Genomic DNA, 13,481 nt, shown 5'->3' on the forward strand with positions numbered 1-13,481 from the left:
AAAAAAATATTATTATAAATTAGAATGTCGTTTATAAGAGTATGATCTTCCCTCAATCTTTTCCAATTAACTTGTCAAATGCTCAAAGGGGTGGCATCTATTATTGGTTCTTTCTCCTCCTATTTTCACTCTAGTTTATAAATGAATGATGAGAGCCTGACATAATGATTGCTTGGAAATGAAATGTCCCATCATCAACATGCATACATTTCCAGAACTAATTATGCTAGAGGGATTTGAACAATCAAGTAGCTCAAAATTTATGCATAAGAGATTTCTTGATTATCAAAGGGAAAGGTGAATGGAGAATTACGATAGGAATTTTCTTGTGAATCACATCTAAAAATTATATTAACTTAGCAATTTCTAACAAATCTTGCTTAAAAGAAAGAGAATGAAAAAAGTTCAATAAGTTGAATAAGAGAAGCTTAAAGAAGTCCTAAGTCAATTCCTCTTATTCCTTTCAAAAATAATGAATATGTCATGAATATTTAACAAGATAATTCAAACTTGCATATTGACATAAGCATGAAGAAACTATTTTAAAAAAAAGACTAATTTATTCCTAAACCTACTCTACACTAGTTGAAAATGAATTAGGTGAAATTGTAATGCCAATGTAGCCATTCAAGTAGCTTTAATCCTGCAAACACATTTACATAAGAAAATAGTATTAGAGGGAAAACCAAAATAATAAGAGGAAAAGAAAAAAAATGAATTATTTACAATTTCATGGATTATGTAGAATAAAATTGTATTGTCATTTGTAGAAAACTTTGCTTGAAATGCTTCCTCCAACCATAATACAATTCTATCATGAAAATCGTTATGTGACAAGTGTTTCTTCATCAATATTTCTTCTAAGAAAAATTTAGTTGAGTTGCAAAAAGCAAGTTCAAAAGATATTAAACACTGAGAAAGGCTGAAGGATGAAAAATTTGGCTGGTAGGAATAACTAAGAATAATTTCAAATATTGACGTCGGTTTGGAATCACGAAAATGGATTATGAAAGGAATAGAAAGATGATGAAGAATAAACATGATTAGAAATTGTAATGTTGTCTCATCGTTTGAATCAATAAATTCACCTCTTCCCATTAGAACTGTCAGTGTTGACAAAACAACAAAATTTGTTAGGAAAATGAAAGAATAAAATCAAATATATACTATAAACTAAAAACAGACATCAAAACAATAATAAATGTAAAATTGAATCAACCATGTGCATGAAAATAATGTGACTATTTAAAGGGAAATTTTCATGGAAAGATTCTTCTAAATAATCTTCTATGCTTTACTGATATGTACAATGGCTGGTGTGAGAAAAGGGAAAAAAATTATGGATGAGACTAAATTATGTGCAAAATTACCCTAATTTAAACTTAGTGAAAAATCCTTGAATTGATTAAAATCAGAGATCTTAGCAAGAACATCAGAATCTGTCACAATGATAGGTTGCGACTGACATGTCTCATCTTCTTGGCAAGTCTATGAAAATTGAAATGTTAAACAATCATTTAGTGGTGTATTAGTAGAATCAAACACTGTATATGGAATGACATCCTTCAATATATCATATAAATTGTTATTAGTAGAATGACAACTATTAACATTATTTGATTGGTTACAAATTTCTATTTCACCAAATTGATTATTTAAATCATAAGACTCTTCACTAATTGGAAAAAAAAAAAAAATGAATCATCAAAAAATTCTATAGAAAATGTATTTGTTATAGAAATTTCCTCCTCCCATATAGAAGGTTGAAAATATTGAATTTGAGAAAAAAAGAAAAATTTCCATTAATGTAATTTTTCTCTTGATCAAATTTTGATTCATCAGAATACAAGTTCGCAGGATTTAAAACATTTTCATGAGAATTATAATCATTAAATAAATTAGGATATAATGAATAGTGGGTGCGAGATGTAACAAAATTAAATACATCTCGTGAATCATTAACCTTGAAATTTGATTTAAATTTTCTCTCTGGAACAGTGAGTTGATCAACTTCCATTATATGTTCTTCTAATAAATGTAAACAATAAACATTATTTGAAATAGCATCATCTTCATCATCAAAAATGAAGGGAAAAGCATATCATCATATATATCAAGATGATAAAATTCAAAATATTTTTCTAACGAATAAATTATATGATAAATTATATGTACATTTCAAAATAATTTTATATGTACATTAGTCATCACAATGTGATGAACAATAAACATCATCATAATGTGATCAACAACAAACATCATCACAATGTGACAAACAATAAATGTCATCGTAGTGTGATGAACAACAAACAACATTGCAATTTAATCAACAATGTCATAATGTGACTAACAATAAACATCATCACAATATGACAAACAATAAACGATGTCACAATGTGCCAAACAATAAATGACATCAATGTGATGAACAATAAACATCGTCACAATATGATAAGCGATAAACAAAATCACAAATGTGATAAACAATCAACTTTTTCACAATGTGGTGTGCAATAAATGACAACATAACGTGATGAGCATCAAACATCATCACAATTGGGTGAAAAAATGATGTTGCAATGTAACAAACAAAGCCATTGAGATCCATGGTCAACCATGTTTAGCTGAGTCAACCATGATATTCTTCTAGTTGATCGATGTCAAACATGGTCATATGTGCTTAAGCATAGTCAATCATAGACAATAAGATGATCATATGTGGTCAACGTAGTCAAGATGACCAACCATGTTCAACTAAGGTCAAGCATGGCCAAACCATGGTTGACTATGGTTAAACATGGTCAAAGATGGTTGGTATGGTTAAGAGGCCAACCACCGTCAACTTGGATTTCAAAATGAGATGAATAAAAAATGTTATCATAATGTGATGAACAATAAATATCATTGCAATGTGAAAAATAAACAAAAAAATAGTAATGTGATGAACAACAAACTCCATTACAACGTGGAAAATAATAAATGACATCACAATGTGATGAATACTAAATGTCATCGCAATGTGACACATAATATATGACATCACATTGTGATGAACATCAAACATCATTACAATTGGACAAGAAAATGATGTCACAATGTGACAAACAACACCATTGAAAACCATGGCTAATCATGTTTAACTATGTCAACCATGAACTTTCTGTGGTTGACTAGGGTCAAACATGATCAACATAGTCATATTTGGTCAAGAATAGTCAATCATATAAAATAAACTCAAACATCATCAACATAGTCGTAATGGCCAACCATATTCAACCAAGGTCAAGTGTGGGCAAAGCATGGTCAAGGTGATGAACCATGGTCAACCACAATCATCTATAGATAAATGTTGAGAACCATAATATACCATGTTTAGCCATAGTTAATCATTTGTTGAGCATAGTCAAGCATCGTCGAATAAGCTCAACCATGGCCAACACATGGAAAAAATTGATGTTGCAATGCAACAAACAAAACCATTGAGACACATGGTCATCCATGTTTAACTAACACAACCATCATCTTCCCTTAGTTGACTAAGGTCAAACATGGTCTACCATGGTCATATTTCATTAAGTATAGTAAATCCTCTTCAATAGTTAATGTAACATTAATGTAACACTAACATTAACACCAAATTTGTAACATAAACCATGACTAACCATGGTTGAAAAACATTTTCCTTTTGTATCTGGAGGAATTTGCAACCGGGTCGGCCTCGTACTCGAATGACATGGGGTCAATTCGAACTACTACCATTAAAACTTTAGGTGAACCCATGGCTTCCCCCACGAATGACCCACAAGGATTTTAGGATGGTTTGAAGCTTGAAACATATGTTTCACAAAGACTTCATATCCATGGCGATTCCCAATTGCGCTGCCCACTAGGGGGCATGGTTGAGAAACATTGATATGTAACAATCTTCAACATTAATATAACATAAATATATTGTTAAATTAATGGTCAAGCTTAGTCAACCATGGTTAATCTTTTCAATAAAGGTCAACCCTAGTCAACCTTCTCAACTGGGTCAACCATTGTCAAACTTGTCAACCCTCTTAAACCATAGTCAGCCACCATAAACTATCAACAACCCTTGGCAACCATGGTTAACCATTATCAATAATGGACAACTTTCATCAACAATTTTTAACCATAGTCAAACAATGTCAACCATTGTCAACCATGGTCAACATGATCAACATGGAATACCATGTTCATGGTCATCCATAACTTTGACCATATTTACCTAGAGTCAACCCTATTCAAACATGGTTAGGTAAGTTTAACCATGGTAAAACATGGTCACCAAGTTTAGCCATGGTCAACCTTGTTCAGCAATGTAACATAAATACATTGTTACATTCCTAATTGATTGTGGTCAATCATGGTCAACCTTGTCAACCCTCTTCAACGATTAATGTAACATTAACATTAACACCAATGTAACATCAACCGCAATTGATAAACATTAATGCAACATAAATACATTGTTACATTAACGGTTAACCAAGGTCAACCTCAGTCAACCATGGTCAACCCTCTTAAAGTAAGGTCAACCATTATCAACATCATTAATCATATTGAGCCTTAGTCAACCATTATCAATCAACAACCCTCGACAACCTTGGTTAACCATTGCCAACCATGGTAAATCCTTGTAAACAATTTTTAACCATAGTAAACCATGGTCAACCCTTGTAAACAATTTTTAATCATAGTCAACCATGCCTAAGATGGACAACATGGACTACCGTGTTCATTTTCAATCATAACTTAATAATATTTAACCATAGTCAACCATGTTCAAACATGCTCAAACAAGCTTTACCATGGTCAAACATGGTCACCAAGTTTAGCCATGGTCATCCTTGTTCAACAATGTAACATAACTACATTGTTACATTAATAGTTGACCATGGTCAATCTTAGTCAACTTCTTCCACGCTCTTCAACCATTGATATAACATTAACATTAACATCAATGTAACTTCAACCATTTTCAACCATTGTTGAGAAACATTAATGTAACAATGCTCAATATTAATGTAGCATAATACTTTATTACATTAATGATTGACCATGATCAATCATGCTCAACCTCATCAACCATCTTCAAAAATTAAAGTAATATTAATGTTAACACCAATGCAACACCAACTATTGTCAATCTTGGTTGACAAATATTAATGTAACAATGCTCAATATTAATGTAACATAAATACATTGTTACATTAATGGTCAACTGAGGTCAATCATGGACAACCCCCTCAATTGTGGTCATTCTTGTCAATGAAGGTCAACAATAGTTAACCTTATCAACCATGGTTAATCATTGTCAACCTCATGAACCCTTTTGAAGCATAGTCAACCATCATCAACCATCAACAACGCTTGTGAACCATGGTTAAGCATTCCCAACCTTGTGAACCCTCTTGAACCATAGTTAATCATCATCGACAATCAACAACCCTTGGCAACCATGGTCAACCCTTGTAAAAAATATTTAACCATAGTAAAAAATTATGAACCATAGTCAACATGGATAACATGGACTACCATGTTCATAATCAACCATAACTTGATCATATTTAGCCATAGTCATCCATGCTCAAACATAGTTAAGCAACCATAACCATAGTCAAATATGGTCACCGAGTTTAGCCATGGTCAAAAATGTAAAAACAATGTAACATAAATACAATGTTACATTAATGTTTGACTATGGTCAATCATGCTCACCTCCTCAACCATTAATATAAACATTAATGTAGCATTAACATTAACGCTAATATAACATCAACCATGGTCGACCAACATTAATATAACAATGCTCAACACTAATGTAAGATAAATACATTGTTAAATTAATGGTAAACCAAGGTCAACCTCGATTACTCTTGTTCAACCATGGTCAATCTTGTCAATTAAGTCAACGATAGTCAACCTCATCAACTTTATTGAACCATAGTCAGTTGTCAGCTATCATCAACTACCCTCAACAACCATGGTTAACCATTGTCAACCACGCTCATCCCTTATCAACAATATTTAACCATAGTCAAACAATGTCAACCATAATCAACCATGATCAACATAGACTACCATGGTCATGATCAACCACAACTTGGCCATATTTAATTATAATCAACCATGTTCAAACATAGTGAAGCAAGCTTAACCATGGTCAAACATGGTAACTAAGTTTAGCCATAGGCAACCTTGTTCAACAAAATAACATAAATACATTGTTATATTAAGGTTGACGATGGTCAATAATGATCAACCTCCTCAACCCTCTTCAACCATTAATGTAACATTAACATTAACACCAATGTAGCATCAAGCATGGCCGACAAACAGTAATGTAACAATGCTCAACATCAATGTAACATAAATATATTGTTACATTAATGGTCAACCACAGTCAAACTTGTGAACCGTGGTCAACCATTGTCAACTTTGTCAACCATTTTGAACCATAGTTAACTATCATCAATCATCCATAACCCTCAGCAACTATGAATAACCATTATCAACCATGGTCAACCTTCGTCAACAATTTTTAACCATAGACAATATTAACCATAGTGGACCATGGTCTAATAATTTGGCCCATACACAACGATGGTCAACTAGCACAACCATATTTATAAAATGGTTAATATATGTTGATAGGCATCATTTTCTACCTTTCGTATGCCAATTGATGCCATTATAAACAGAAATAATAAATTTAGCCTATATCAACCACTTTATTAACATGGTTATACTAGTCCTAAAGTTTTAAATCAAGCTCAAATCCTGTAAAACATTTTTTTTAATATTGTAATGATAATTATAGTAATTTAAAAAGTTAGAAAACAATATGTCAAATTTCTATATTAATATCATATATCACTAATAACTAAATTAAATCTTATTACTGAGCTTATAACTTTGGTGTCATATATATTTAAGAGAGAATATATATATATATATATATTTTGAGGCATAAGATTGTCACTGTGCTGCTATTTAAAATAAAAGCAACTTTTACTCTGAACGCATTAGGCTTCAATGGCCTGCTAGTTCTGACTGTGGCGTTGACTATTTAAAAGAACCTTTTAATTTGAACTCATTAGCTTTAAATGACATTCAAGTTTTAAATTGACTCTCAAGGATGAGATAAAGTTGGGCGGAAAGTTTCAAAAATGCAGTCATTACTTACATTTTTTAAACTAATTAACAGCTTTGATTATTCATAGATACTGGGTTATGCATAGTCAGGCCAGACGCATATTTACACTGTTGCATTCAGCGAGTTCGGCTAGGTAATTCCATACAGAACTGTACAATTTTTGGGAGATTATGTATCCAAACAAGTAAATTGTGATCATTTCACAAAATAAATTTGACCGAAGCAAAGGAAGAGAAATCCTGTGACAGAAAAACCCAATGAGAGGCCGTGTGTATACCTGCAATAGTAGTTGAAGGAAAAGTCTCCGCTCACTGCAGTGTGTTTGGTTGAATGTACTCTGTTATCTGATCAGGTGTTGAAACGGATGAAGCGCGAGCAATTGCGTTTTCACCTACATCGACCACATGTTCATGATCCAGGAAGGAGAAGCTTCTCCTGGAAAGCGTCCTGGTGCTGATAGGACTACTTCCCACACCGGAAGGGCTTCTTGTGAAAGCGGGCGGCGAGAATGGACTGTTGCTCTGGTTTGGGCTCATTTCTGACACTCTTCTGTTGGGAGATGAGGTTGAACCCTCCTTCTGGTCAATGTACACCATAAACGAGTTCATTGCTCTCTTCAAAGACTTCCCTGTTGATGGATCATCCATCTTACTATTGTCGTTATCCATAACATTAGGATCCCTCATGTACTCATAGAGAAGCATGGAAAAGAATATAACCAGAGCTATCACTGACACGGATCCGGTGATCAAGTACAGACCCCAGAAACTCTCCATGCTTAACCTATTGGAATCCACTTTTGCTCTAGAATCTGTGCAGGCGGTGCTATTTAACCACTTGGCCTGAATCTGTTGCATTTCTTTGTCCTCCGAGAGTGACAGAACGGCCCTGGAAATATCGGGCAGTAGGGGTGAACCCTTTGGAAATACCTGAGCAAATGTCCTGATCGTGAGCTGCTAACCATAGAAAAACTGAAATGCACAGGAGTTTAGACAAGTTATTGAGGATTTGAAGGAACTTACAAAGCCGAAGCCGCCGGTCCTGTAGATTGGTCCAACAGTTGTGTAGTTGCATTGTGACGCTAGAAAAATACGGACAGGAGGAATCTCGTCGAAAATGGCAGCAACGCCTCCATTCATTGGACCTTTTGAGAGAGCCAACCCGGCTTCCTCTGGTGTTGAATATGTCTTGAGATTTGTTATGCCAAGCTCCAGCTGGAGGTATTGAGCTACAAAAGAACCAATCGGATACCCTACTGCGTCTCCACTAGCCTTGAGAGATTCAACATCTTTAACAGTAGGGTTCAATTTTCGCACAGTGAGAATAGACGTCAAACTGGCAGCATAGCTGGATGTTAAAATCAGAACTACAAATAGCCAGATTACAAGCACCAATCGAGACAAACTGCTAACTAACTTCCCCCCTGCAATGCAGTATATAGGTTAGGAGGATGAAGTTCATAAAACCCATGTAAATGGTGACATTCTGCTTTTTCATTTTCAATCCAGATGAGAAAACAAATTTCAAGTGGAAGGAGAATCGCTTACTGTGTGAGAAAACCAGTGTCGAGAAAGAAAACCTGGAACAGCAGGGAGGACGGAAAAGAAGAAAGGTCAGGTTGTCGGAGACTTTAAACACCAAGGACATAAGTGAATAGACAATACATAAATATTGAGAGAAAAATACCAGAGTAGAGTCACCACTTGTTGCCTGGGTGTTCCTCTGAACTCGGGATTTACCCTATGCTCGAATAGCCATATTACAAATCCTGTGAATATGAAAAATGCCGCTGTTGTACACCACATTCGCGGAGTAAAAGGCAGCATGAATGCCCAAGCGCTATATGCTTCGTCTGCCTTGATAGGAACCACCATTACTAAACCTGATTCAGTGAATGGTTGTGTGAAATCGACATGTTTACTTCGACTTGCGAAAATTGTGGTATCGCCCACAACTGCATCAAATTTCTGCCAAGCAAAGTCGAAATCAGTATCGGCAGGAGTTGATGTCTTTGTAATCAGAAGAAGTAGAAATCTAATAATTCAACGGGCTGTAGAAGGTACCTTGAGATGAACTTGATCGACCAGGTCATCATAGTAGTGTGTATGGTTGGTATACACGTATGGAATGAGATCATAAGGCAGTGCATAATCCAGTCGATTCACAACCGCATCAAATACATCTATACAGAAACCAGTGACGCTGCTTCGGTTACGGCTGCTGTCAAATTTTACTGTCACAAATTCATTGAATCCATGTTTTACGGGAACTCCAATTTTCAACCTCTTACCACTGGTTGGTTGTTCCCAACCACGAGGCACTTCTGTAGATCCACCGGGCCAAATGACAGTTTTAAGGTCGCCAATGGTATTATTGGGGCTGGACGGCGATGATGCACCAGAGGGAAGTTGTTTGGAGAGGTGAGTTTCATCATTCCAATACCCAACTACACGGTATCCATTACCCACCACATTGGCTATCTCATAAGTAGAACCCACAATTTCTCCATCCTTAAGCTGAACAACTCCGCTCACACCACTAAAGTCTGTCTTTCCGAGCTCTGTCAATAACTGTGGTCCTTGCTGCAAGACCTTCAGTTGTGTAAAACTTGTTGAAGAACTTATGGGCTTCATGAAATTAAAACTTGTGCTTCCTAGATGCTCAATTGCCCGAGCTATCATCCAAACGGCATCGTATGCAAATGAGCCGTAAACATTTAGTTCAGCCTTTTCTTCATGAGGGTATTCGAGTCTAAACTGGCATTTGCACCTTCCACGGAAATCTGCTAGCTTCTTGGAATTCTGGATATAAGTTTTGACTCCTAGGAGGCCTTGCATGTAGTCCATGGAAGAAGCATTTAACAGAACATCCCAAAGGCTGGTAAATTCATCTGTGCTTATCCAGACATAACCACTATCCATCATTCCTATTTCCTGGGCTTTCATTAAGATTTTTGAACAAAGGTCAGACGGCATATAAGCAACGAAAACTCTCGATTCCTTCGTCATTAACTTGTATAGCTCCCCTTCAATGGCTACCTGGTCCGCAGTTAGCGATATGACCGATCTATATTCTATTTCCGACCCGATATCCCTAAGCGCATCACTTAATGAGGCGACTGCACCGCTACGGAATTCATCATCCGAGTAAACAGCTGTAACTCTTTTCCAGCCATAGGCCTGAGCCAGGGCTGCAATAGGGTGCATCTGCAAGGCATCACTATGTGCCATGCGAACAAAATATGGAAATCTGCGGTTAGAGAGCAAGGGACTAGTAACAGAGAAGGATACAACTGGGACTTGGGCGGTATCTCCCAAATGTAATATGAATTCTGCAACATCAGACGCTTGTGGCCCAATTATTGCCACCACTTCCATTTCCAAGAGATCAAGAACTGATTTTACCAAAAGAAAAATTAACAATCAATATCAAACTGCCCAGCAAGGAAATCATAGAAGAAATAAAGGAAAATAATTAAGCAAATGAAGCTGTAGATTCATTTTTTGGTTGAATTTTGAATGTCTGAATTTGCTTCTGAATCAAACATGGTCCTATATCTCATACCAACGGAGACTAGTTCACTCATTATAAAAAGAAAATGACTCTAAATGAGAAACAATCTCACAAACAGGGTCGGTTTCTATCTGCATATAGAAAATAGAAGCTATAATTGAAAAGAGATGTAAATTACCAGCCGAAGCCCCCTGAATCGCATCACCATGCGAGTCACGAAAGTGGAGAACCAGGCGGGAGTCGTTGAGTAGCTGAGCGTCTCTATTAATGTCATCCCTTGCTATTTCAATGGCGGTTTTAGCCACTTTTCCTACCCACGAATTATAGTTCAAGATAACGCCTATATTCACCACGGTGTCATTGTTGGCTGCACTACACAAATTCCCAGCATTGCAGAATAAAATGCAGAAAATCATTAAAACTGCCACTGCGTGGCCTTCCATCTGTAATTGCAGTTCCATAATGGTTATCCCTCCTAACTTCAATGAAAATATAGAGCTCGGAATCTGTAGACTTTGTCAAAATTGGATATCATTTTTAATACAATTTAAATAATGAATTAATTATACAGCTGTCCGGTTTGCTTCTCATACGCATTGGCTTTTGTTTTAGTTAGAGGCGGCTGCAATTTAACGGCGATTCTTATTTCCACCACAGTTTTTTAATTAATGCCCCCTGACATGTGGGGGCGATAGGGAAATATAACGCTCGCCGTTTTTTTTTCTCCTCCAGTCATGACGGGGCGCGTTATATTTCCCTATCGCCCCCGCATGTCAGGGGGCATTAATTAAAAAACTGTGGTGGAAATAGGAATCGCCCAATTTCACTACCATCGATGGGGATGGCAATCAAATGGGAATCTTTCGTCATTCCGAACTTTTTGTTTGGTCATTTATTAAATTATCTTATAAAAGAATTTAGATAGTTCAATGATATAAATTAATGAATAATAAATATTGGTAAAATATACATAACAATATTTTTAATTATAGAAATTTTTGATATGTAAATAAATTTTATTATAATATAATAAAATAAAATTTTTAATTATAGAAAATTTAATATGTAAATAGATATTATTATTTATTAATATTATATTTTTAAAAAATTATAATTTATTTCGCAAGACACTTATTTATATAACAATTTTTTTAATTAATAAATTTAATTAAAAAATTACATAATTATTTTTAAAATAAATTTTTATTATATATATTATTAATAATATTTTATAAAATTTAAATTTCTATCATCTATTTAATAATTATTAATAATTAAATTAAAATTAATTAAATTTTATTCTAAAATAAACATATCATCCAATATTTTTTTCAAATAATTAAATTTATTTATTTAAACAAATTTACGAAAAAAACTAACTTATAATAATGAAACCAATATCAATCCATATTATTTTTTACTTATAATAATAAAGTCAATATTATTCCATATAAAATATTTATAATTGGAAAGGTACCAATCCATATTATTTATTACCTGTAATAATGAAATCAATATTATTCCATATATCTCAAAGGAAGAGATATCATTTAAAATGAAATGTGTGTATAACTTTGAAAATGGTTTAATATATTGTTAATAAATAAATTTAATAATTAATAAAATATTATTAAGTCTTTTAATAATATGTCGCGAATATAAATCGGACGGACTTTTTCTTAACCTTATTGTAGGTACACATTTTGTTAATCTTAATGTTGAATCTTCTGGAACATATTTATATAATCGCGATCACAAACGTGACTACGCAATCTTCAAAAACTTGACTCAAACGGATGAAGTTTTACGGAAACTCCTATTTTATAGATCATAAAAAAGTAAATGCTGCGTGAGATGCAAGGTAAATAATTTTCGCTTCCTGAGTGACAGCACGTGAATCGACATAACAATCTGAAGAGATAACAACCTGGAAAAAGAGCACGAAAAGTATTTGCCTTACATATCAGAAAGCATTTACTTTTCTATGGTCAATGAAATAAGAGTTTCCAAACTTTACCGTGTAATTTACGGAAAGTGACTGCTGTCTGAGAAAGAAGGCTGGTTCATGACTTTTCTTCGTCCTGATGTGGACACCTTTTGCTGAGGAGGGAGGAATGTATGGTGGATTTAGCTTGCGACAATTCCAGGAAGGAGGCGATATGTCGTCGGGTACGATGGGCTTCCGAAATTTAAGGAATGAAGGGGACATCTGTCTTCCTACTTAATTTAATGAATGAAGGGGACACAATATACTATATTTGAGCATAATCATATATAGTTGTATGAAACTTAATTTGAGTGATAAGTAATCATTAAACTCTTTTAGGATGGATACACTTAATAAACTTTTTGGTAATTGAAATTTTTTACAATTAAGTATTAAATACTTAATTATAGTTAATAATGCTCGTGACGATAAACCAATCAAATGAAATCGATGAGAAATCAATCATTTTAATGGTTCCGTTTATAATATTTGGTTAGATTGTATTTTTTTAGTTATTTAAATTATGTATAAATAAATTGAATTAAAGAATTTTAGGATCTTGAAAACATTACGTAGTTTAAATTTGTAGTTTTATATTTCTTTAATATAAATTTTAATTTAAAATATGTTCGATATTTATTTATTTTATAAAATTTAAAATATGTTTTGTGTTTTTTATTTTCTTTCAAATTTAATAAAATTTTGTTAAAATTATAAATTTAAATTGTGAAGTTTATATAATTGGAGTATATTGTAATTATTTTAAGTTTTGGTTTTCTTTTTTAAAAAGATTGAATT

The 13,481-nt window shown here is 33.8% G+C and overlaps 1 protein-coding gene across 1 annotated transcript; it reads right to left on the bottom strand.

Annotated features, from left to right (window-relative positions):
- Nucleotides 1-442: 442 nt before the first annotated feature.
- On the bottom strand, nt 443-11,181 carry LOC149139466 (glutamate receptor 2.8-like). The gene is made up of 7 exons (XM_089449747.1): nt 10,875-11,181; nt 9,247-10,577; nt 8,870-9,150; nt 8,731-8,762; nt 8,206-8,606; nt 7,461-8,112; nt 443-643 (listed from the first exon to the last, which is right to left on the bottom strand). The coding sequence occupies exons 1-6, from the start codon at nt 11,155-11,157 to the stop codon at nt 7,492-7,494; spliced, it is 2,949 nt and encodes a 982-aa protein (XP_089305873.1). The 5' UTR covers nt 11,158-11,181; the 3' UTR covers nt 443-643; nt 7,461-7,491.
- Between the last annotated feature and the right edge of the window lie 2,300 nt (nt 11,182-13,481).

Source organism: Pinus tabuliformis, chromosome X, assembly GCF_031772625.1.
Source record: "Pinus tabuliformis cultivar Carrire ecotype Pingquan chromosome X, CPIR1, whole genome shotgun sequence".
Taxonomy (NCBI): domain Eukaryota; kingdom Viridiplantae; phylum Streptophyta; class Pinopsida; order Pinales; family Pinaceae; genus Pinus; species Pinus tabuliformis.